At 39.0% G+C, this 27,311-nt stretch overlaps 1 protein-coding gene across 9 annotated transcripts; it reads left to right on the forward strand.

Annotated features, from left to right (window-relative positions):
* The first annotated feature begins 1,766 nt into the window (after positions 1-1,766).
* cnnm1.L (cyclin and CBS domain divalent metal cation transport mediator 1 L homeolog) lies at positions 1,767-26,793 on the forward strand. 9 transcript variants are annotated; one of them, XM_018225286.2, is made up of 12 exons: positions 1,777-3,626; positions 5,722-5,865; positions 7,107-7,247; positions 9,628-9,797; positions 9,907-10,006; positions 12,210-12,257; positions 15,233-15,295; positions 20,558-20,721; positions 23,354-23,540; positions 23,807-23,917; positions 25,002-25,115; positions 26,648-26,793. In XM_018225286.2, exons 1-12 carry the CDS (start codon positions 2,210-2,212, stop codon positions 26,722-26,724), a joined length of 2,736 nt encoding a protein of 911 aa, XP_018080775.1. In that variant the 5' UTR covers positions 1,777-2,209; the 3' UTR covers positions 26,725-26,793. The 9 variants fall into 9 exon arrangements, with proteins under 9 accessions (XP_041424668.1, XP_018080777.1, XP_041424669.1 ...); XM_018225284.2 differs by having other exon boundaries at positions 1,778-3,626; positions 12,207-12,257; XM_018225285.2 differs by having other exon boundaries at positions 1,778-3,626; positions 7,110-7,247; positions 12,207-12,257.
* The last annotated feature ends 518 nt before the right edge of the window (positions 26,794-27,311 follow it).

A 27,311-nucleotide genomic window follows, 5' to 3' on the forward strand; every position in this document is an offset into this window, starting at 1 on the left:
ATGACAAATTGCCATTACAAGAATATCACATCTCCACTAAATATAACAGATATTTATTGAAAAGATCACTTAGGAACATACCGTACATGAGAATAGAAAATCTAAGTGAAGAGAAAAAAATTAAAATGGTCATATTGTAGAGTTCCTCTAGCTGTTGGCTCAAGGTGCTGATCTTGAGCACCTCCATCTGCGCATGCTTGTGACATCAGCAGATGTGAAGTCACGGTCAGTGTCGGACTGGCCCACAGGGATACTAGGAAAACTCCCGGTGGGCCAAGGTGCTTCAAAACATTTGGCATATTTCATGGCCATTACCTATTTCTATGAGAACAAAGAGGCTAAATAGATTGAATAATAGATTATAGTATGTAAAGAAAAGAGACTAGCAGAATAGAGGTTGCGTGAGGAGAGGAATTATAATAGTACTGAGAGTGGGCCCCTGTCCGACACTGGTCACGTTGCAATGCGTGTCTGACATCACTTCTGCTACACACCTAAAGGGACACCCTACCTCTGCTGCCAGATGTGGTAGAAAGTACCCGGCAGCAGGGAAGGTGGGGGGATCGAAATTTTTACCATATAGGCATCCGAGGGCCAACCCTCATAAAGCTGCCGCCCTACGGAGAGACCCTCGAGTGCCTGTATGGTAAATAGCCCCTTGCTGCTGGGCACCCAATGCTAAATCTCAGGCTCATTTTGCCTGGGGTTGCCGCCTTTTCTGGAAAAAAATAACAGCCTTCCTATATTGTTGCCATTTTTTCCTATTAATAACATTGGCATCAAGTATCAATAAAATACCGGCCAGGTGGCAACCCTAATCCTGCCCCCCAGTGTCGCACTGGGATGTCAGGGGCCCACCAGAAAACTTTAGACTGTGGGCCCACTTTCCAAACTATTATTCCGTATTTGTGGAGATGAGGCCTAGGGCAGCAGGATTTTAGGGGGCGGCATGATGCTTAACCACACCCTCATTGGTTCAGAAACACTGGGGAGGCACAGGAGATACGATACTTTTTAAGATTTCTTGTACGTCAATCCCCAGTGCTCTGGTCCCAATGATGAATAAAATGGAAGGGATGGGCGACAAATGACAGTGGGCCTAGGGGCGCCTGTTATGTATATCCGTCCCTGATTATTCCTCCTCTTCTCACTCAACCTCTTTAATCACCTAATCTACTTACTATACTCTATTCTTCCATTATTAAAGCATTTTTTTCCATAAAGAAAAAGTGAATGCCGAAGAAATAGGCTTAATAGTTAGAAGCAAGAAGACCCACTGACACCTGGGCCCAACGGGAGTTTTCCTGGTATCCCTGTGGGCCAGTCTGACACTGCTGCCCCCTCTGCAACTCTTTTCTTTCCTCCAACGATTAGACACAACTGGACGTGGTTTCCACATCCAATAAGTCTGGCTCCAGTTAGTAGTGCCTATTGCATCGATGCTCAATTTTGCGTACAAGTAAGGAATGGCAGATTTCCAGGAACAAGCACCCTGCCTTCAACTTTTATTAAAAAAAGAGTAAAGCCAGGTTATCACTGAGGTGTTTTTAATATATTGAGTTAATCTTTCCTTGTCCTTTAATTAAGCGCTACAGTTGTAATTAAAGGAACACTATCATTTTTATTCTTATTTGTACTCGTGGTATTTACTTTTACTCATTTTAATATATCACATAAAACACTATTTCATGTTGATGTTTTCATGCAATTTTATCAAGAAAAATGGTGGGATTCCAATTACAGAGAAAACAAATACTTTATTTTTAGATATAGCCAAATGCCACCTTTTCCAGAGGTTTGAAGTGACATTTTATTTGAATACCTAAGAGGGAAAGGTTTTTTTTTTTAAATGCCCCAGGGCTCACGTGACAGACCCCTAATGCAGCCACTGGGCCACACACATATTTATACTGTCGTCGACTGTTCTGTATATCCAGCCCAGGCAATGGCATTTTACTTTGCAACAACGTAATGCAAGTAGCCCTCAGGCTTATTTCAGGCTGTAGATATTACTCGCCATCGCCAAACTGCTACTACTCCTCAGATTTTCCCTTCTCCTCACCCGCCTTGGCGCGCAAAACCCCCCACCTCAGCCTCGTCACTCGGGTCCCACCTCAGACTCCCCGAGCAATAGAAAGCTTTGCTTCGCGCTACTGCTGATCACGTGCCTCCCTCGCCTCGTTCGCGCAACCTGTCACACACTGTCACGATGGCGGAGGCCGTCGGTGGCCGGTATGGATCCGGGGCAGTGTTTCTCCTTTTTATCTCCCTCTCCCCGCGGCCGGTTTCCCTGTGGCTGCTAGGACTCAGACCAGAAGATACAGTAGGCGGACATGTTAGCCTAGAAGGTGGTACCCTGAGGGCATCCGAGGGAAGTCGCTTTACTCTCCGTGTTTATTTCCAGCCGCCTCTACCGGCGCAGCAACTTCAGCCCCCGCTCCTGTACAATACCCCGACGGCGGAAAACGCGAGCAGCCCTAGACTGGTGTTTATCGAGGAGCCTCGGTCCCCTAGCGGTTCCAATCCGTGCCAAGACGAGGGGGCATGGGCCTCGGACGTGGAGGTGATGGGCCCGCTTCAATCCTCGCCGGCCCTCGTAGGCTCTGCGGTGGTGGAGGTGCGGGTTAGAGAGCTGAGGAAAGGCGAGCGTTGGAAGCTGTTCTCCCTCTGCGCCTTTGATGGGAGCCGATGGGAACATCACGCCGGAGGCCACTTTGCGCTGGAGGTGCGAGAGGCTGAGGCGGGACTGCCGGTCTGGCTGCGAGTGTTGGTGTCGCTTCTCCTTTTGGGCTTCTCTGCTGTGTTCTGCGGCCTCCGGCTCAGTCTCCTGTCTCTAGACCCCGTAGAGCTGCGGGTGCTGCAGAACAGCGGTTCGGCCGCGGAGAAGGAACACGCCCGCCGGGTCCAATCAGTGCGCAGCAGCGGCTCCTACCTGCTCTGCACTCTGCTGCTGGGTCACGTGCTTACTAATGCGTCCCTGGCCGGCTGGCTCTGCTCTTCTCTACCTGTCACAGCCGCGGGCAATTGGCTGCCAGTGCTGGTGTGCGCCGCCTGCGTCTTCCTATGCGGGGAAGTAGCTCCTTACTCGGTGTGTTCTCGCCATGGCCTGGCCATCGCCTCCCGCACCGTCTGGCTCACACGTCTACTCATGGCCGTCGCCTTCCCGGTGTGTTTCCCTCTCAGCCGCTTGTTGGACTGGGCTCTGCGCCAGGAGATCAGCACCTTCTACACCCGCGAGAAGCTCTTGGAGACCCTACGAGCCGCCGACCCTTATAACGATCTGGTAAAGGAGGAGCTGAACATCATCCAAGGGGCCTTGGAGCTCAGGACTAAGGCGGTGGAGGATGTGCTCACCCCGCTGGGAGACTGCTTCATGCTGCGCTCAGACGCGGTGTTAGACTTCAGCACAGTCTCCGAGATTCTCCGCAGCGGCTACACTCGCATCCCGGTGTACGAGGGGGAAGATCGATCCAACATCGTCGACATCTTGTTCGTCAAAGACTTGGCCTTTGTGGACCCGGATGACTGCACCCCTCTGCAGACTGTCACCCGCTTCTACCACCGGCCCCTGCACTGCGTCTTCAATGACACCAAGCTGGACGCTGTGCTCGAGGAGTTCAAGAAGGGTGAGCTCTGCTTTGTCACATGGGAGGCCTAAGTGTCAGCTCTTTAGCCTACATTCTACTTTAGAGCCATGTACAACTTCCAACATAAACCCAATTCCCCCCAGGTCCATTACATCTCATGGTATAGGATGGGAATAGAAGTTCAGTATTAAAACCATGTACAGCTTCCAGCACCCACCCAATTCCCAGGTCCATTACATCTCAAGCAATAGGATGGGAATAAAAGTTCAGTATTAGAACCATGTACAGCTTCCAGCACTCGCCCCAGGTCCATTACATCTCAAGGAATAGGATGGGAGTAGAAGTTCAGTATTAGAACCATGTACAGCTTCCAGCACCCACCTAATTCCCCCCAGGTCCATTACATCTCAAAGAATAGGATGGGAATAGAAATTCAGTATTAGAACCATGTACAGCTTCCAGCACTCGCCTAATTCCCCCAGGTCTATTACATCTCAAGGAATAGGATGGGAGTAGAAGTTCAGTATTAGAACCATGTACAGCTTCCAACATCCACCGAATTCCCCCCAAGTCCATTATATCTCAAGCAATAGGATGGGAGTAGAAGTTCAGTATTAGAACCATTTACAGCTTCCAGCACCCACCTAATTCCCCCCAGGTCCATTACATCTCAAGCAATAGGATGGGAGTAGAAGTTCAGTATTAAAACCATGCACAGCTTCCAGCACCCACTTAATTCCCGGGTCCATTACATCTCATGGTATAGGATGGGAGAAGAAGTTCAGTATTAGAACCATGTACAACTTCCAGCACCCACCCAATTCCCAGGTCCATTACATCTCAAGGAATATGATGGGAGTAGAAGTTCAGTATTAGAACTATGTACAGCTTCCAGCACCCACCCAATTCTCAGGTCCATTGCATCTCAAGGAATAGGATGGAAGAAGAAGTTCAGTATCAGCCTGTTTACATTATAGGGAGACTGAGCAGCCAGGTGCAGCGATAAGATTGGGAATAGAAGGCTGAAGGGACCTGATTTTGTGCTACATGCTGCATTTTAGCGACTGAAGAAGTTCTTAGCTCATCCATTCATAAAGTAGTGCGTGGAACCAAATATGTCAAGATAATTACCTTATGTACAAGGGTTTTGTTTACTAGGACGCAGACTTGTGGTGTACACACACATAATATGCTCTTGAGTCATGTCTAAGAATGATGCTGTGAAATACAAGTACAGGTATGGGACCTGTTATCCAGAATGCTCGGGACCTGGGGTTTTCCGGATAATGGATCTTTCCGTAATTTGGGTCTTCATGCCTTAAGTCTACTAGAAATTCATGTAAACATTAAATAAACCCAATAGGCTGGTTTTGCTTCCAATAAGGATTAATTATATCTTAGTTTGGATCAAGTACAAGCTACTGTTTTATTATTACAGAGAAAAAGGAAATAATTTTTAAAAATTTGGATTTTTTGGTTAAAATGGAGTCTATGGGAGACAGCCATTCCGTAATTCGGAGCTTTCTGGATATCGGGTTTCCGGATAAGGGATCCTATACCTGTATATGCATTTGATATAAAATACACTATGGGCTTGCTAGGGGCGTAACTACAGAGAAAGCAGACCCTGCAGCTGGAGGGGGGCCCAAGCAGGGCCGGAACTAGGGGTAGGCAGAAGAGGCACGTGCCTAGGGTGCAAAAGCTTGTAGGGCCCAGGCACGTACCTCATATGCAGCCTACCCTTAGTCTGGCAAGCTATTCCTCAGTGAAAAGGTCCAAGTGGGTGTGCCATTAGCCTAAACCGTGACGATTCAGTTTTGTTATTCTTAATTTGTTTTTTTAATTCATACACTCTACTATTTATCTCCTGTGTTCATTTCCAAACTTCTACTTCTAAGGTAAAACCCTAGCAACCAAACAGCCATTATATTTCCATGCAGCTTTTCAACAGAGTTAATTGTAAGGTGAACTACCTCTTTAAATTAAATTATGTTTTCTAATTGTAACCAAAAAGCCAGATCACTGTAGAACAGGTTCTTTTTAAATTCATAATTGTGGGTTAGAATATTCATCTATGTTTTCCCGCGGCTACAATATTTCTAGATGTATAACTATTTTTTTTTTTTTTGAACAGGAAAATCGCATCTCGCAATAGTCCAGAGAGTTAACAATGAAGGAGAAGGAGACCCCTTTTACGAGGTGATGGGCATTGTCACACTAGAAGATATTATCGAAGAGATCATAAAGTCTGAGATCCTTGATGAGACTGATCTGTATAGTAAGTTTTATCATTAAGATCAAAAGCATTTTCCGTGTTCTTAATGCAAAAAAAAACATTCAAACCAATATCTGGGTATCAATCGGTTCATCAGCAGGTTTTAAAATTTCTCCTCTCAATTCACCATATCAGTCAGTGTATTTTAAATCTGTAGATAAAAAGGTGTATGAGAGCTGCAGCCTCTTCACTTTCTGCTGTCACAATCTTTGGCTGTGGGACCAAAAGAATAAAAACAATGGAAGGTGGTCCATGCTGTGTATGACCAATATCTGTCTATTCGACCCATGGGTCAGTTTATGCCAGTCTCTGTGACACCTTTCTTAAACACTCAGGGCTCTATACAAACTACCCTCTGGGCATGTGATCATTCATGCTTCAGTAGAGTGCAAGGTAAAATCCCATTAACTTCACAAAATATTTTGCATTGCTTTATATGGGTACCTATACACTTAATCAAATTACTGAACACATTGTCATATGGTTTCAAACAAATTAAACGTCCATTTCAGTTAGTTCAATTAAATCATTATTTATTATTGTCCAACCCTTTAGGAATTTAGTATGCCAGACCTCCAAAAAAATGGTCTCGGATATCAGATTACATATAAAGCAATCGCAGGAGTACCGGACCCTTACTTCATGAGACGACCACTGTATGTCCGTAGCTTTAGTGAGACCCTTGATATTCAATTGATTTACAATCAAGATATTCAGTTAATATATAGTGCTTGCTACCCTATCTTTTCTGTGCTTACTCCTCCAACCACCATTTTGCTATTACTTGCAGGGTTGTAGGTGTGCCCAACATAGTTTGTTTTTTTGTTTCATGGTTTCTTACTCATAAAAAACGGCTACGAGATATGTAATCTGCTGATACCATATAATAATCCTTATGTTGAGATACCGTGTGATCAAAAACTGTATCATATGTTTGAACTCTTCACTACAGGAATCTCATGCCATTGTATTTTCTGTATTTTGCAAAACACGAATATAAAGAATTTATAAAAAAAAAAGATTACATATAAAGCTATGGACAATCTAAATATTTTTTGCCAATAAAATTCACTTTCCCAGAAGTATGAAGTTACTTCTAGATGTTTGATAAAATGCAACCAATTCTGAATGAGTTGTTCTAAATAGATATTTGCAATAAAAATGGCAAAGATCATTGTGAATCATACTGAATCATGCATGAATGTGCACCTAGTTGTTGGCTTTCATGATACTCCTTTTCTCAGCAGATAATAAAAAAAAAGAGAGAATCCCACACCGTGAGCGAAAACAACACGATTTCTCACTTTTCAAACTTTCAGACAGTGAAATGAAGGTAAAGATTTCCCCACAACTTCTTCTGGCTACACATCGCTTTATGGCAACAGGTTTGTAAAGACCATAAATGTTACACTTGGGGGGTTATTTACTAAAACCTAATTTCATCTTTTCATTAAAGGAATTGTTCAGTGTAAAAATAAAAACTGGGTAAATAGGCTGTGCAAAATAAAAAATGTTTCTAATATAGTTAGTTAGGCAAAAATGTAATGTATAAAGGCTGGAGTGACTGGGTGTGTAACATAATAGCCAGAACACTACTTTCTGCTTTTCAGCTCTCTTGGTTTACACTGACTGGTTACCCTGATTACCAGGCAGTAACCAATGAGAGACTATTTACACAGTTTTTATTTTAACACTGAACTGTTCCTTTAAATCAAGCTCAACTCCAACTCCCATCCACGATTTTAACTTAAAGGCAAAGACTCGATAAAATAGAGCAATAAATCAAATTGTATTTTTTGGATTTAACACCCGAGTCACTCGGGTTACCGCCCAAAAACCAAATTTTTTGGATTATCAGATAAAAACCAGTGCAGATCACAATATCTTGAAATTGATTTTTTTTTACATGACTTCGGCAGGTTTGAGATGATGAATTTTCGGATTCTGACTTTTAGCAGCTTCGGGGTATAATACATCTCGAAAAGTTGTTTTTTTTCTCTCTAAAAATTTAAAAAATTTTTTTTTTACCAGAAATCGAGGTTAAGTAAATAACCCCCTTAATGTATAACGTAACGCCGTAATTCTACAGTCACACAAGGGCATTCTTGCATTTAATCATGCTACAATAATAGTAAAGGAGAACTATTAAACCCTCCTCTCCCCATCTGAATTCAACTTCCAGCTTAAGGTCACCAATCGCAGCTATAGAAGCAGTTAATAGTAAATAATGTAGGCCAGCACAGTGGCAATTTTTGTTCTCTGCCAATCTTATGATACAGAGACTCAAAAATTTTTAAAGATGTGTTGAGGTCTTGTAGTCCACTGGAATTGAGTTTTAAATTCATAATAATACAGGGGAGGGTTTACTGCTTCTTTTAGGCACAAGTTTACTGTGCTATTCCCACAAACAACAGCTTGATTGTGCATCAAAAATACTTGAACCCAAGTTTTTGCACAATAATGACTGGCCTTGGTTACACTGTGCTACACTCTTCGTGAATAGAAAGTGATCCACAACTATTTCCAGTGCATTGCTGCTGCAACCTTTCCCTGAAAAAGCTATCGAAATGTCATACAGTAAATTTATCTTTGGGACCTTCTCACTATTGCATTCTTTTTCATATTTTCTGTGTATAACTCCCACTTTTATATTTCGAGCACTTTGGGGCTGATGATACATGAATTTCATATAGGTCATTAGCTACACTGTGCAGCTATGCAGCAGCGCTGTGCTTTAATCAGGCGCGTTTGAGGCTTTAATGCTGCTCAAAATTGCGTTTTCTGCGATAGAAAAGCCGAATTTCCAGTTTAATAACCGGAAATTCGGCTCTTAGCCTGAGGCAAAGTACTCACCTAGCCTCATGGCAGAAACGCCCCAAGCTTTAATGCCCCTCCAAATGTAAGGAGAGCTGATACCTGTCATTCACTGATACCGTGCCCTTCTATCATTTGGGCACATTTATCAAAAGTTACAATAGAGCCACAATCCATGAAACTGAAATTCTGCTGTTCTGTATAAGCTTGTATGGGATTTTGGAGTCCTATTTATCAAAGTGTGCACTCTTACTTTTACCTTTTTTTCCTTAGGATAAACATGATTTTTCGCAGTTTGCCCTCTTGTGCCTGCAAAATCACTGGGAATGTAAGAGAACACTCATGCTCTGCCCAGAGGCAACTTGCATATCTATTGCCAAGTCTAGCATGGCTTATCCATAAAAGCAAGCGCTAAATTTTATGCAAATATGCAGAGGGAGCAAAGATCCTGTAAAAAGATGCAACAAAAACATGGCAAATTGTGTCATTTTTTAACTTTGCAGACTGAATCAGGTTCTGCAGTCGTTCCCTGTATTTGCACCTTACATAATGTTAGTATCACACTGTAGATACTGTAGTTCTAATGACGCTATAGAAGCTCCAGGCCATTAGCAGCTCTGTTTTTTTGTTTGGTCTACAGAGAAATCATCAGAGTTTGGTCTGCGAAAAAACAGACCATTCACACATACGGTAGATGTTATGGTCCAGTTGGAAATTGTGCAAATATTGTGGCCTATAGGGATTTGTCTTTCAATTAGAATAGCCAGTTTGGGTCGTAGTCTACGTTGAATTAGCTCCTATATGGGTATAGTTTTGTTTCATTCGTTTTGTTTTATGCTTGGTCTGCTTAAGATTTTTGGTTTCTGTCTGTTATTTACAGATACCTAAATGTATAAGGAAATTAGAAAACTTTTCGTAATTCCCTAATGTTTAAAACATTGTAATTTTCAGAGGTTGAACCTTTTAAAGCCCCCTATCTATCAGAAAAAATTCTACTACGTCTTCTAAAGCATCCAAATGTAATCCAAGAGGTAAAGTTTGATGAGAAAAATAAAAAAGCATCAGAGCATTATCTATACCAACGGAATCGGCCTGTGGACTATTTTATATTAATTATACAGGTAAAATTATGTACATTCTTACTTCATGTTTGTTTTTGATTCAACCAGACTATAGTTGTATAGTGCTGTTTCTCATATTTTAAATTGTTTATTTGACCTTGTGACTCAGGGAAAAGTCGAAGTAGAAGTTGGCAAGGAGGGACTAAGATTTGAGAATGGAGCATTCACATACTATGGAGTTCCTGCTATCATGACTGCAGTGTCTTCAGGTATGGTTATTAGTTTAAGTATTGTAGTATGTATTATATATTTAGATAAAACTGCAAAATAGGTTTGAGGTTCACAAATAGTTGAATAAAAGCAATTCCACGTGACTGAATAATAATTGTATTATATAGTTTGTAACTGTCTGAATTGATGTCCTATGGTTTCACAAGTTGCTCAGAATAAACATAATTTTACTTGTATTTGTAATATGGTCAGATCAAGTGCCAGTGCTTCACTACTACATATTCTCCTCAATTCCTGTGTTAATTTGAATATCAAATTCACTGCATGTGCACCTCAAGGACAGGGTGGATGCACTTGCATGGCATGAGGATCTGGATCTCCTACTTGTTATCTTTGAAAAAAGACAGAATAATATACAGTAGTGAAGTGTGTGCTAGCCTTTACCCGCTTGGCTTGGGGGTAAGCCCGCAGGTTCTTAAGGTCTTGGGTAAAGCACATCTTTAGCAGGTGGTAGGAGGGTAGAGAAATAAATTCTGATCATTACCCACCCTGCCCGCAAAACATTAACATGGCTCAATTCCTCTGGCTGCCATCCGCTTATTTATATGCTTGCACCTGCTGCCCTCTGGTGATGGGTAGGTCGGGCATGGTTATATAAAAAAATTACAGCATGGAGAGTCAGGTTGGCAGAGGGTGGTTTAGGATATATATATATATATATATATATATATATATATATATATATATATATATATATATATATATACTTCATGTAAATAAACCATTTTCATAATAATATACTTTTTTTAGTAGTATGTGCCATTGGGTAATTTTTAAATAGAAAACTGACATTTTAAAAAAATAAGGGTAGCCCCCTGGGATCGTATGATTCACGGTGCACACAAACTTACCAAACAAACCATACAAGTTAGGTCACATGAGCCAATTAACAGACAGAGTTATGTCTTTTGCTTCCTGTTACAGTAAGAGTTGTAGTAATCCTGGTCAGGTGATCTCTGAAGCAGCACACAGACCATCACGAATTGGTGGCAAGAGATGTAAAAGGGCAATATTTACTTAAATATATATTCCAGTTGGAGTTTGATAAGATTATTTAATATGGCAATTAATTTGATTTGCATCTACCACATATCTATAAAGCAGATACATAGATATACATAGTTATCATATTCCATTTTAAGCACGTCTTGGTGTAAACAAGGGGACTTCTAGGGGACGTCTTTCATAATTCTAATTCTGAAAAAACTTGATCTGGAGAGCTGCACAGTGCAGGCCTTAGCTAATTCTCTGAAACACCAGGCATACTCATCTGATACTTCTAAATGGGGAATGTTTAGATTTTTTTTTTTTGTTTGTATAAAATTAAATGAAAGCCAAACTGAATTGTTATATCATTAAGGCCATAGTGTAGATTGTATGTATGCATGTGGATAGTGGGGTTGGGCCTTAGTGATGAGAATTTGTAAGGATGTGTATGTGTGCATGTATATTTTATTTATAAAGAGCAACATGAATTTGCACCACTGTACAATTTTAAATTCTTATTTATACAGCACTATTTGTGTACGCAGAGCTGTACAGCAGAACAATATATTAATATTACAAACAGGTCACTGCACTAATAAATACAAAATATTGTAACATTAAAGATTAAGTTTTCAGTGTTAAAGAGACAAGAGAAAGGAGGTTATAACCTAAGTGGGTGGCTAACGTGTAGAGAAAGCTATTAAGTACTTCAAAGTACAACATTTAGGGGCAGATTTATTAAGGTTCGAATTCGATATTTTTTATACCTTGACTCTGGGAACATTTGAAGATGTTAATAGCCTTCCTGACATTCCAGTTTTTTTCTGAGAAAAAACTTGAATTGAGTTTAGTCGAATTTGATTTGAGTTTTCGAGACGGTAATATTAGTTCGAGATTTAGCCGTTCAAGTTTTTTTTTTAAATAAGATATTATTCGAGTTTCTAGGTCATTCATTGTCATCTGAATTCATTCAAGGTAAAAAAATCTATAACTCGACCTTTGATAAATCTGCCCCTTAATAGTGCAACTATTAGAAGACAATTAATTTTTTTGAAGAAACTTGGAACTTGCTTACACGAACTGTAATGGCTAAACCATATGGCATAATTGAATCCAGTCTCAGTTTCCATTTAAAACAGATTGCACTTTTACAAAATAAGCAGATAAAAGGTTTTTCATTTTCCATTGCAGTAGATAATGACGTGAGAAAAGTTGGGAGCTTGGCTGGGTCATCTTTTCTGTGTAAGTAGACATTTTTGCACGTGAGTTTTTTCATTTATATTCCTAGACACTGACAATTGAGGCTAGAGTAATTACTCGATTTACTTGTGTTCTTTAAATACACATATTTAGTAAGTTGAGTTTGCTCTCACCGTGTTACAGAGATTTCATCTGGCCATTCTTTTTTTAGGAAGGAAACATAAAGGCAACTTACAAAAAGTGTATTTTTCCTGAAATTATTATTATCAAGGAGGACTTACTTACTTCCTACCCAAGGGTGGCACTCCTCTTCTTAAAAATGTGCCATGCAAGAATACTTTTCATCTCAGCACTAAACCACTATATTGTTCCAGTGTCCCAGATATCCCCTATACCCCATTGGGTGTTCGAATGTAGAGAACAGAACTTTTCAGATGTCTGTACTGCACATGCCCCCACCTTCAGTAGGCATAGTTGATAGAGCAATATGGAGGCGTAGCACTGATAAAGATAAAGCCAGGCTGGTGCATTTTTTTAATGAAGGAGAGTGCTGGTCTGGGGTATGAAGTAAGTGACTAGAATCGCTGGGAGACCTAACAACCCCAGTGATTCTGCCTTATGTTCTACTATTGGCTGACACACGGCATGGTTTCTCCACTGGAGTATGTACATCATCAAGGCCACTACCTTAATGTATATACCAGACCAGCACTCCTTATTTAAAAAAATGCACCAGCCTGGCTTCATCTTTTCAGCTTCATGGCTATCTGAAACTCTTTTGCCAGTAGAACTTTAGATCCCTGCCTGCCTCCTTTTTTCTTGCGCAGTATCATCCCTGCCTGGAGCATGTCACTGGCCTTACACATATTTGCTGCAGCATGAAAACAGAAACTCGCTTTGCAGAGTCACATACATACACATAACTGCTCTTCTTAAAGGAGAACTAAACCCTCGTACCAGAAAAGCCCCCCTTAACTGCCTGGCATTGACCTTTTCTCCCCTCTCCCTATACGCACTCTGCATTAGTAAAAAAAAAAACCACACTAAAATGCAGAGCAGCGGAGCTCCTGGGCGGCCGATTTGAGCATGGGCAAGCTGATTCCTGACTTGGCCCAGCTGCACATGCTCCTGCAGGCTTTATGTCAGCGTTGAGTCCTGAAAGAATACGAATCGGTGGAAGATGGTGCCCTGGAGTTCTGCTGCTCTGCATTTTTGGGTCAGATTTTTTTAAGGTTTTTTTTGTTTTTTTACTAATGCTCAGTGCGTATAGGGAGAGGGGAGGGGGGCAATGCCAGGCAGTTAAGGGTGCTTTTTAGGTACGGGGGGTTTAGTTCTCCTTTAAGCTTACATTTTCACAAAGTAAGACAGGGATGAGGGAAAGCAAGGAATGTTGAGGATGTAGGGATTCTACACATCAAAATGAACACAGTTCATCTAATCATCCAATTATTTAATGTTATTTTAAAGCTGGCGATGAAAACAACATTTCTAGAACCATGGGTGGAAACACAGTAATAATATATTTATACAAGGTATATGATAAAGCTTACTGTTGAGAACAGCTTGCTGATGCTAACTGGTGTATAATGCAGGGTATACATAATATATAAAATTTAAAAGAGAGAGAAAGGTAAAATCACTGGGGGGGGGGGGATGTCTGTTTGTTGGGTATAGGCAGTAAAATTTTGCAGATTTCTTTACTGCAGATGCAACTCTGTAGAAACAGCTTTAGGAATACCTAGGAATTATTAACATTATGGCTCATCTTTTTGCAAAAGAGCAGTGCCAGTCTTAGATAAAAAGTAAACTACTAGAATCAGTGGGAAGTACTTAACAACTTGGCCACCCTCCATTATCCATTCTCCTGCAAAAAATACAGAATGCACAGAAACAATATATATATATATATATATACACACATATATATATATATATATATATATATATATATATATATACACACGCTGTGTTAACCATTATTATATATATATATATATATATATATATATATATATATATATATATATATATATATATATATATACACACATACACACACACATACATACATACACACTGTGTTAACCATTTCCCGTTGCTATTAAAGATCTGTTGGCTGGGTCAGTATCTGCAAATTACTAATTATGCTTAATATACAAACCAAGACAAATGGTTTCTCACATTTTAACAGCATATTGTGTGGTGTGCAAAGTTTGGAAGGACAAACCCCAACAGAATTAGAACATAACATTTACAAGTTGGCAGATTGAACCATCTTAATTGAGACTTTCAAAGCACTCTGCACCCTGTTGTGTACAATCTTTATAGTTTTCTGTTTTAAGTGAAATAGGTACTGTCTAAAGCTCAGATGTATACTAAAAGACAGTAGTAGGGTGTATACTTTGTTATACAGGTGATGATCCGTTATCCTGAAAACCATTGTCCAGAAAGCTCCAAATTACAGAAAAGATGTCTGCCATTTTTAAAAAAATAAAATTTCCCTTTTCTCTGTAATAATTAAACATTACCTTCTACTTGAGCCAAACTAAGATATAATGAATCCTTATTGGAGGCAAAACCAGCCTATTGGGTTTTTTTAATTTAATGTGTACATGATTTTCTAGTAGACTTAAGGTATGAAGATCCAAATCATGGAAAGACCCATCATCTGGAAAACTTGAAGCCCCACACATTCTGGATAACAGGTCCCATACCTGTAAAACAAATAAATGTTAGCACAATAATTAAAATCAGGATTTTTTCAAGAAATACATTTTAATTTAGTGTTTCTGGTACTTTAATTAAAAAGGCAAGTCTCTATTACCCAACCCATTTTCAAGCTTCTGCTTCTTTTAAGATGTTATGGTGTTTCCTATACATTCTAACAATTTCATAGTAATATATTTGCCAACTTTCTTTTAAATTATTTTTGCATTCATTTATTTCTGTGACCTCTCCTCTGTTTTTAATATTCTTTCCCAACATTTTTTATTCTCTGTCTTGCTTTACCCTCTTAGTACCTGTGTCTGTATCTCGCACCTTCGCTTTCAGCAGAGGGGAATCTTTGGCTGGATCCCCAGGTAAACATGCATGGCTTTCTTCATGAATGAAAATGGGTTGTCAAATGTATGTAAAATGTGTTTTGTTTAATTACCTGGATATATATATATATATATATATATATATATATATATATATATATATATATATATATATATATATATATATATATATATACACACATACACACACACACAAACACTAATTGCAAATGGGAAAGTTGTGCTCAACATAAACATTCATTTTTAAATTATAGAGGGTTAGGTGCCATGAGTGTCTGACCTCAAAAATCCTCTCTCCCCCTATCAGTGTACTAAAACATTTTTTTGAAAACAATTAACTTGGACTAGAATACTAGGGTACTTTTCATGAACTTGGATTAATCCAAGAGGCGTAACTTTGGGACCTGAAAGTTTTACCTAATACATGCTTTTCTGTAGTCAAAACTCTCATATGGTTCCACTTTTATTGGACTCCACAGGGATCACCTGACTTAATGATGATAGAGAATGATGGGAGCTACAATAAAAAAGCTGTGCACATACATACATATGTGAATACATACTTTATACAAAGAGAAAAAAGAATTCTCTTCACTTACATGTAATAAATTAAAGGACATTAAAACATTTTGTGCAAAAAGGTAATTTAAACAAAACATGATTTGTTTGAGCACTACATATAAATAGGTGTGTAAATTAAACTGCAACATTTTGGCTTTTTTTTAGGTAGGCTTTACTTAGATAAAACTGTAAACTTGATGGAAATTCGTTTTTCACTCCTACTCTCTCTACTTGCTTTTAAATAAGATCTTTTATCCCTATTCTTTTAAAATAATTACAGGAGCTATTGATTAGCAAACTTCTTTTACCTTCTCTCCTTTTCACACGCAGGGAATCTGTTTTTTTTAGGGAAGATAGAAACAACTGTAGTTAGGGAAGGTACAATTGAGACCACAGTTCCCCACTCTCTGCCTTCTTTATTTGTCGCAATCCCAGGGCTTAGATAGTAGCTAACGGGATGACTCCACCACTATCTTCTTTCTCTAATTCCAATCTTGTTTTATTATAAGTGTGAATGTGAGGTTAATTCCTGAATCAATTGTTACATTGTTTACCCTGCTATTTAACTTGTAGGGGCACATTTACTAAGGGTCGAATATCGAGGGTTAATAAACCCTCGAATTCGACCCTCAAAGTAAAACCCTTCGAATTCGAATATCGAATTCAAAGGATTTAGCGCAAATGCTACGATCAAAGTAAAAATCGATTCGAAAGATTTAAATCGATTGATTTTAGAAAAGTGATGGGGAAGGTCCCCATAGGCTAACATTGTACCTCGGTAGGTTTAAACTGCCGAAGTATGTAGTCACAGTTTTTTTTTTCAGTACTTCGACTATCGAATAGTCGAACAATTTTTAGTTCGAATCGAAGTCGAAGGTCGTAGTAGAAATTCGAAGTTTTTTTCATTCTAATCCTTCACTCTAGCTTAGTAAATGTGCCCCGTAAGGTGGATACAAGTTATCATTCACAGTAAGTCCCGTGAAAGGAGCTTGTGTTTTTTATTTTTTACTTTAGTTACTGTGGAATTCATGCACTTAATCAATTGGTAATTGGCACAATAATTTATTTATTTTTTAGGTGAATTAAATCCCTTTGGGGTCATCATGTCAATCAATTAGCACTCAGCACTTTATAAGTTTTGTCTTTTTCCTATTTGACCTTTATTAATTAATTTATAACAGGTCATAGGAGAACTAATTTAAATACACAGTAAATTATTTAATTGATTTTACTAAATTAATTTATCTGGGGGTTTGTTGATGATAAGTATCACAATCAACTGGAAATTACAATTGATGTATTAGAATGGTTAATTAATTGTCGTTTTAATGAATTGATTTCATCATATGATATAGCACACAAGCACTTTAGTGACCTTTATATAAGCAAGAGAACTAAGCTGAAAAACATCAGGAGAAGCTTTTTCTACTCAGTAACTCAATTGTAAGCAGGAGCCTTGTTGTTTCATTACATTAACCAGTGTAAAAAAATAGGGGAAAATCATTTGTTTTGTGGTATTTAGTTACATTTAAATTTATTTTTGTGTTTTTCCTTTGGGGCACATCAGTAATATCAATAATAGAATTCAGCTGTGTCGTTTGTAACTGTGAAGGGAACACACTCAATGGTACAATGTAATCCAACAATTTAATATAAAGAATTGACATCATGGGGGTGGAATCCGCATGACTTATACATTAACACATGAGGGGGCACATTTATTATGGGTCGAATATCGAGGGTTAATTAACCCTCGATATTCGACCATCGAAGTTAAATCCTTTGACTTCGAATATCGAAGTCGAAGGATTTACCGCAATTCGTTCGATCAAAGGAAAAATCGTTCGAAAAAAAAATCAAAGGATTCAAAAGATTTTAATTCATCGATCGATCGAACGATTTTCCTTCGATCACAAATTGCTAGGAAAGCCTATGGGGACCTTCCCCATAGGCTAACATTGGTGTTTGGTAGGTTTTAGGTGGCGAAGTAGGTGGTTGAAGTTTTTATTAAAGAGACAGTACTTCGACTATCGAATAGGGTTAATTAACCCTCGATATTCGACCATCGAAGTTAAATCCTTTGACTTCGAATATCGAAGTCGAAGGATTTACCGCAATTTGTTCGATCAAAGGAAAAATCGTTCGAAAAAAAATCAAAGGATTTTAATTCATCGATCGATTGAACGATTTTCCTTCGATCACAAATTGCTAGGAAAGCCTATGGGGACCTTCCCCATAGGCTAACATTGGTGTTTGGTAGGTTTTAGGTGGCGAAGTAGGTGGTTGAAGTTTTTATTAAAGAGACAGTACTTCGACTATCGAATAGTCGAACGATTTTTAGTTTGAATGGTTCGATTCAAAGTCGTAGTTGAAGGTCGAAGTAGCCAAATAAACTTCGAAATTTGACGTTTTTTTCCTTCACTCGAGCTAAGTAAATGTGCTCCAAGGTGTATAAGGCATGGTACTGTATATCGATCAGTGCAGCTCAGTTCATAAATACATTAATGAAAAACTGGATTGCTACCAGTAAATGAATACTAAACAATGTCCCATTGCGGACAGCAGTAAACGCTGGGACTTGCTTTTGCCCCTTAGTGCTCTTCAACTTCTGCCTGGGGTCCCCTATAATGTCCATTTTTGCAAAAGTCTGTTAACAGAGACTGTTAAAGACCTGGTCTGCAAATTTGTATTATAATTCTTTTTTTATAGTCATCATCATCATTTATTTATGTAGCACTTTATATTGATTCATAGCAAGGGTCTGACAATAATTTGGTAAACAACAGTGACAGGATAACACTGCATTCAGGGAGCTTGCTCTCTAAAATTTACTGGCCTTTTTTTATAGTCTAAAACCATGATAGCTGCAATTGTGTTTTTTTTTACTTTGACAAGTTGCTTTTAGATGCAAGACCATGAAAGTTTAAGCTAGGGAATGGGTGTACAGGTATGGGATCCGTTATCTCACATAGGGTCAAATTTACTAAAGGACGAAGTGACTAACTAACAGGCGCAGGCGTAACTTTGCTAGCGAAAGAGACTGACGCTGGCACTCATTCGCACTCAATCACCAGGCGAAGTTGCGCTCTGGCGAAGGGACGTAACTGCGCAAATTCACTAAGATGCGGATTTTACTGAACGTTACCTCTTGCGCCAGACTTGCCTTCGCCACCTCAGACCAGCGAAGTGCAATAGAGTAGATAGGACTTCCTCAAAATTTAGTTGAAAATTTTTCTAAGTGACAAAAAATGCTGGTGTCTTTTCCTTTTTCAGGGTGATAGGCTGCATTTTTTGGGGTAACCAGCTTCCCTCCTACATTTCCTAACATATGGCACATAAACTATACACTGGGCTCATGTGTAGGGCAATATAACAACTTTATTTTCTTGTATTAAGCTTCCCTGGGCTTGTGTAATGTATTTGCTGCAACATATATGTCCATTCAACTTTAACTTCCCGCCGTATGCAAATTAGCCAACCGTAGCACAATTTCGCTCTGCTTGCTGAATTAATGTTAGCACAACTTCGCAAGCGTTTGGCGCCCTGGACGCAACTTCGCAGTGAATTAGTGTTGTCTGAGCTAATTTTCACCTGACGAAGTGTTGAGCTGCCTGCGAAGCCGTCCCTGGCAAATTTTCGGCACCTAGTAAATTTGCCCCATAGATTCCATTTTTTCCAAATAATCCAAGTGATTAAAAATTATTTATTTTTTCTCTGTAATAATAAAACAGTAGCTTATACTCGATCTAAACTAAGATAATTTTTCCTTATTGGAGTAAGATCAGCCTATTGGGTTTAAATAATTTTCTTTTTTGAAGATCCAAATTATGGAAAGATCCGTTATCTTGAAAAAAAAAAAAAACCAGGTCCCAAAAATTCTGGATAACAGGTTCCATACCTGTATTTGTTTTACGAAGCAGTAACAGTTCATTAAAAATACTATAACCATTACATTTACAAAGTTCTTTTCCATGATGTTAGTGATTAGTTAATTTACTGGGGCATGACATTCGGCTCTAGCACCTCATAGTACAGAATGCAGTTTAAATGCTCCAAGCAGAACTGCCAGTAAACTCAGGGAGGTGTTAATATATGTGATTACATTTGAATTGCTGGAAATTTTGTACTTTGTGTTTTAATTTTGTTTTGCAGTTTCCCTCTTTAAACTGCTAGTTGTTTACTTACTATATACATTAGTTGCTTACTTACTAGGCACTTGTTTAAATGATCAATAACATGTACAATTTAGGTTAAAGAGAGACAACTGAATGAACCACTCCCACCGACAAAAAAATTAAATTATGATCCCATCTAAGAAACAAATACTCTGTAAGGCTACAAATGTATGTCCTCTCCTATCCATATTCCAGTCTCATATTTAAATCAATGTAAGGTTGCTAGGGTAATTTGGACCCTAACAACCAGATTGCTGAAATTGCAAACTGGAGAGCTGCTGAATAAAATGCTAAATAACTAGAAAACCATAAAAAATGCTATTATAATCATATAACAAAATCTAAACATGTACAGTAGAAGCTGCATTATTTAGTTTCTGCTGCAGCATTTTTTATTTGCAAATGGTACTGTAATGGAGTGACAGAGATTACATGATTTATATTCCTTAGTAAATGAAGCCCTTTCTTGTAGTTAAATCTCCTTTCTTGCTCTTTTCTGTCCAATTTTTCTTTGCATTCCTTTCCACCCTCCCCTAATGTCTAGTAAACAGATCCCCTTCTCGCTGCAGTGGGTTGAATCGCTCTGAATCCCCTAACAGAGAGCGCAATGACTATGGTGGAAGCACTAACCAATTAAGCAACAGCAACAACAATCTCTACACACCTGATTATTCAGTACACATCCTTTGTGATGTGCAGTTTGTGAAGGTAATGTCTACTACTTCCCTTTTGTCAACAAAATTCATGTAAAAACATAAATGCTAATTTGTACCATGCACTAAATATTTAATAATTAAAGCAGAATAAAGGTCCAATCAATGGGGTTGCCAAATGTTAGGGCATCCCCAGTGCTCCTGTTAACAGAAAACGACACCAGCCTGGGATACTTGCGCATGAAAAGCTGATCTTTAACGAAAAAGCCAGCTACTTCACTCTACTGAGCATGTGTCAGCCTGGGATTTTGAAGAAAGAAGAAGAGAGGAAGAGGATTGCTTGCTCGCAAGTACCCCAGTTAAGTGCAGTTTCTGCTAACTGGAGCACCGGCCCGGGGTATCAGGTAAGTGATTTCAATCTTTGGGGGTGCTTGTCATTTGGCACCCCCATCAATTAGACCTTTCCTTCTCCTTTAAGTAATTTCATGTCTAGTGTGACATTAGCCTTAAATTTTGTTATCAAATAATGGTTCTAATACAAAGTTCTCCAAGTTGCAGGGCTCTTTAAAATGTCTGGGGACTGAAAACATGGTTAATGCATGCACTTTTTTTTTTTTGTCATCAGCTCATTACTGCGAAAATATTTATCACAATTCCTGCCCCACCCAGACAGAACAGCAGAGGGTGATCCCCCTCGCTGATTTGCATATGCAAATTAGGGTTTGGTTCGGTATTCGGCCGAATCTTTCACAAAGGATTCAGGGGTTTCGGGTTCGGCCAAATCCAAAAAAGTGGAAAAAATGGGTGGGTATATATCCCCTATAAATGTTTGATTGTTCAGGCTCTCTTGGACAATTGAAAATTTCGTGGGCCAGTGACCAATCAGTGATCATGCTAAAATGTAAAATGTTAGTTACTAGAGCAGGACTCATGTAATTTTAAAGATCATACTATGTTTCAACTGTATGTTCTTGCTGACTTGCAAAGGGCAACACAGCAGGCCACTATTTCCAAAATAGAGGGCTCTTATCCTGGTTTGAAATCACAATATTTGGCAAGCCCTTGAATTTAAAGAATGAACCAGTGAGAGAAACTAGAAAGCAGGAGAGACAGGGATTCTTGAAAATATTTGCACTTTTTGCAATTTATTTTTCTGGCATTTTTTATTTACCTGTAAATTAGTGTCCTACAGCTTTGTCTACCCCTTAATAGTGACAGTACTCTGACATCTGTGGACAATTCCAAGGCAAAGGAGGATGAACAATGTTGTGTCCTGAAGGAGAAAACTGAGTTCATTATTAAGGTGGATGTGGTAGGACTGGAAGTAATCAAAAAGAAAGACAGATGTTCTCTCGTGACCTGGAATAAATGTACCAATGTTTAAATATGTAATATAAAAAGGTGAACATCACATGACATGCGCACAATTGTGGTTTGCTCACATGCTCCACACTGAATGCTAAAAAACAGAAAAAAATTGTTTTTTTTACTATAAAATCCAAATTTTTAGTGGAAAAAAAAAATTCAAATTTTCGGGATTTAGTATACCGCGAGGATGGAAAAAGTCAGAATCCGAATATCCGGCATCTCAGAACTGCAGAGGTTGCATATAAGTCAATGGGAGAAGTCCCGAAGATATCTTGAGCTGCTCTGGGTTTCGTGCAATAATCGTTTTCGGGTGGAAAATCCAAAAAATTCATACGATTCGGGTTTTTTCTCGATTTTTTTCAGATTTTTCCGAAATTTACGGGATAATGCATTGATAAATAAGGGGGGAAACCCCGTGCGGAGTTTGTCGGGAGTATTTTTCAGAAAATAATGAGATTAATTTGGACTTTGATAAATGGTCCTCCAAGTCTTTCTTAAAAGGGTTGTTCGCCTTCCAAACCCTTTTTTCAGTTCAGTTGTTTTCAGATAGTTCACAGAAATAAAGACTTTTTTCAATTACTTTCCATTATTTATTTATACCATTTTTCCAAAATCGAAGTTTAAATTTGAATGTCCGTGTTTGAGTCTGGCAGCTCAGTAATTCAGGTAAAGACTCTAAAAGGTTATAATTTTACTGCATTAGTTGATACATCTCTCAGCAGTGTCTCTGGAGTATTAGCAACTATTGTATCAATTCTAACAGCTGCCTGTAATGAAACCCAGAGATTCTGCTCAGCAAGGACAAAGATAAGAAATGTATCAATTTAAAACTGTTTACAGGGTCGGCGACCCCCCCTCCCAGAGCTGCTTTAGAAGGAGAAAAAAGACACTTTACACTTCAATATTAGAAAAACATTGACACATAGAAAATAGAAAGTAATTGGAAAAAGTCGTTATTTCTGGTGATCTATCTGAAAACAAGTAGTTGTTTGAAGGTGAACAGCCCCTTTAAGCTGTGATGGGAAAAAAAGAAGTCTTAATGCCGGTGAAACTAATGCAGGCAATGGAAAAGGCAGGACAAAGTGAAATTTTCTGTTATGAGATGAAATGGTCTTTGACATGACCCTTGAGTTCTCTTTAGGTTTCCTTGCCCATTAATCGGCTTGGTCAAGACTTTCGCAGACAGAAAGCCTACTAATGTAAGAACATTCATTTAATTTGGTATAAATTGTTTTTTGCTGATTATATTATTGCCAAAATAACAGCTAAACACAAGTGGAAGAGCTTGCTGGAAACTGTTTGTTTTTCTTTTACTTCAGGTCACTAGGCAGCAGTATCAAAATGCACTGACTGCTAGCAGAATGGACAGTTCTCCACAGTCTCCAGAGATTGAAGTATTTAGTGATGGGGATTCTTCAAAAGTGACAAAATACCACCGAGCGTCAGAATCATCACCTAAAGATGACAATCCGGTCCTTTCGGCTAATGAGAGAAACAGCAACTATGGTAATGTCATTTACTTTTAAAATGCAAAGAATTGTGTGCCTGAAGAATATATATACCAACATGTTTCTAAATTTATGATTTAGTGAAAATAGCAGGGAGTAGTAAAACTGATTGGGGCTAGTTTACTAACACAGGGTAATATTGTCTCAATGCAGGAGCCCATAGCAACCAATCAGTAATGTGAATATTAATTCTCACTTGCACCATGCAGTGATAGGCATGTCATGTTTTTCTTTTGTTGAAGATATTTTTCATGTCCATAACAGGCAGCAGATCAGATGGACTAAAGAGTCCTAATGACTCTGTGTTTCTGCATATGGAGGACATCCCCAGAATAAAAGAAGATCTGGCAGACAATCAGAGTTGCACCACAGTGAGTAAGTAATGATAATCTTATTGTAATGAAGTTTTATATACAGTATAATTCAGGGAACAAGTGTCCTTTAAATGTCAGCGCTGATCACTAGAACCAATGAGCTAAGTGGTGTTTTCTTAGGCAGGGAAAGTAGCTTTTGCTGTTGTGCCATCACCTGGGCCAAACAGCAGAGGGTATACATTTCATGATAGCAGTGTAAAAGCTGCAAAGTGCTGAGGGTTATTTTAATTTGTTATACTTTTCCCTATATGTCTTGTTTAAAGTGTACCTTATATTCTGGTGTAACACTGGCATACTTACAGTGAAGCAAGAAACAAGTATCAAGAGATAAAGTTCATAATACCATATGGGAGGTGAGGGATATACTGTAGGTAGATAAATGAGATTAAGTAACTTTGCGTGCATTAAAAAAATCTCCTTGATGCAAGATAAATTAAATAGGCCATTTAAATGTCCTCAGGCAGAAGTACAAGAGCCCTAATGGGTGCAAGAGTGTGCTCCTAAGGGCTCTTACACATGGGTGTGCTGCGCTTACGTGCGTCGTCATGAGTACGTGCTCATAAGGAAGAATTGGATGTGTTAACTCCTGCTCTCCCCTGCAGCTGAATGGATTAAAACAGAGTGCAGAGCAAAAACACCAATGTGTAAGAGCCCTTAGTGTTCACACAGAGAGTATTTCTGCCAGGGGACTGGCTGTGTAGCATTGACGGGTTCAGGAAAGTCCTGTCGTTACCACCTGCCTGTAGCACAGATGTTAAGTACAGGTCCGTTGCCTGTTCCCTAACTTGCACGTCTGAAAGCTAATTATGAGTGGAATGCTGCCTATGAGCCTCTCCCCTCCTCTTCCTCCTGGATACAGCTCTGCCAAATACAAGCAGTTCTGTATTCATGGGGGCGGCTCTCTGAAATGCAGCTCAGAGATCTACGGCAAATCATCTAAAAAAATGCATTTGATGCATGTTTTATCTCTTAATACGGAAAAAAATGTGTGCATATATTCTGCTTCAGCAACAAATCACGTAGCGTGGGAAGCAATCGGTATGTACACAGATTATTTTAATATCATATTTACTGTTTACTTCCAGACACAGACTATGGTATTAATCTGGATTCCCAACATTCTCATATAGAACTGATCTCCAGCACATCCCTTATTAGTAGTGAAGAAACTCTGGGAAAGAAGTTGCTGAGAACACTAAGTAAGTATAGTGTCAGTTATGTTTTTTTATTCTCTTCTTGTATGTGCAGTATTTAAACAAAATATTAAGGCTTAGTGGCAAACATGGCTGCATCCACTGGCAACCGCTGGCACAAAGTGGCCATCGCTAGTAAAAATTCGCCAGAAATACAATCCGCAGGGACATCGCCAATTTACTAACATGCGTAGAGGAGAATTATCTAGTGAAAGAGCCAGCACTAACGAAGTTTCATGTCCTTTCGCCAGGTGAATTTTCACTCAGACGAACTACGCAAATTCAAAGTGTGAATTTTCCATTATGTCATCCCTTTCAGCAGAAGTTTTTTTTCACAAGCTTAGACCTGGCGAACTGACAAGATGAGGATTAGAGAATCTCTTTTGTCTTTATTTTGCTTCCTTGGACATTTGTAATAATAAGTGTCCACTTCAAGCAATTTCCCAAACATCTCTAATAAAGACAAATATATGCCCTGTTCAAATTAGGGATGCACAGAATCCACTATTTTGGATTCGGCCAAACCCCCGAATCCTTTGCGAATGATTCGGCCGAATACCGAACCGAATCCTAATTTGCATATTCAAATTAGGGGTGGGAAGGGATAAACATTTTTTACTTCCTTGTTTTGTGAAAAAAAGTCACGCAATATCACTCCCCACCCAGGATTCGGATTTGGTTCGGCCAGGCAGAAGGATTCCGAATCCTGCTGAAAAAAGCCCAATCCCGAACCAAATCCTGGATTTGGTGCATCCCTAGTTCAAATTGACCTAAGCGTAAATTTGTAAATTAAGTTTCGCTAGGCAGAATTAAACGCTAGCGAAAGTTCGCTATGAAATGCTTGTGCTGATGAATTTTCACTGGCGAAACTTCGCCAGCGTTCGTCTGCTGAGATGCAACTTTGCATTTAGATGAATTAGAGTATGCACTGAGAATTTAACATTTGACGAAGCGGCGCAAAGTGTGTCGGAGCCTTGACATTTGAAAATCCGCCCTTTAGTGAATTTCCCCCATGGAATGGATTTCAGCATGAAAATGCATAGTCACACAATTCCATGCTGAAATCTGCTCTGTTTGTCTGCACCAAGGTCAACGCAGTGCCTGGAATCAGCTCTAGAAGGAAAGGCGTAATCAGTGGGGGGTTGCCCAAATGTTAGGTACCCCCAAGTGATTGTAGTCACTGACCTGGCCTGGGGTATTACTGCAGTGTTTAGCAGTGCTGAGAGCTGACACCCTTAGAAGACCAATGAATGAATAAAATCAATATAAAAATATATTGAGGGTCGCATGTTTACTGGAAATAGGAAACGCATAAATGTAATATCTGCACAAATGCAGGGAATGCATTCTCACGGTGCTTTGTTGCAGTTAACATGCAGCCACAGCAAGTTCTATACCTCCCTCATTTGCCGATTTCTAGAGACTGTCAAGAACTGACCATTTGTAGCCACTAATAAACAATAATACATTGTACTCTAGATTGCTCTTGTGGTCCTTAAAATATATTTTATAAAATGCTTGTTGAACAATGTTCACAGGTGGCAAGACCAGGAAAAAATCAAGAGACGCCGAAAAGAGCCCAGAAGAAAGTTCTGTTACTCACCTAGTTGTGTGAAGAGGAAACGGAATCATTAAAATAGGGATTTATTATAAAAGTCTGGGTAAATTAAATGATACACTGTAACATGTAAGAGTATTATGTTTGCTGGACACCTTTTTCTATACCTGCTGCTGTAAATATAGTTTTTCATGGGAGACTGCTATTTCTTAAACTGTGCCCTGGTTGCAATGATAGCACTAATAATAATTCTAATACAATCTTGGCATGTGTTTTTGCAGAATAAGGTGTATGTGAGATGCTAATAGTGACATATACTGATGGATATGAACTCACTCAGTGCTATAATCTTCATGTCGCATCATTGCATCAAATACACAGCAGTAGTATTTAGCAACACAAGGTATTTTCTGTGGCCTCCATGTGTTTATGGTGGACCCCAGAATGCCAGGTCTTCTTTTTTTTTTTTTTTTTTTTTTTTTAAATCAGAGCCTGGTGATGCATGCTGATGGATCTAATATGTTAAGCATGAATGGGTGGGCTGTGCCCCTAAGCCCAAATGACTTGCATTACATGATCAAAATCTATTGGGGTAAGTGCCATGCATGTGTGTTCTGCTTATTTGCATTTATTTCTATCCTTAG

The sequence above is a fragment of the Xenopus laevis genome, chromosome 7L, assembly GCF_017654675.1.
Source record: "Xenopus laevis strain J_2021 chromosome 7L, Xenopus_laevis_v10.1, whole genome shotgun sequence".
NCBI lineage: Eukaryota > Metazoa > Chordata > Amphibia > Anura > Pipidae > Xenopus > Xenopus laevis.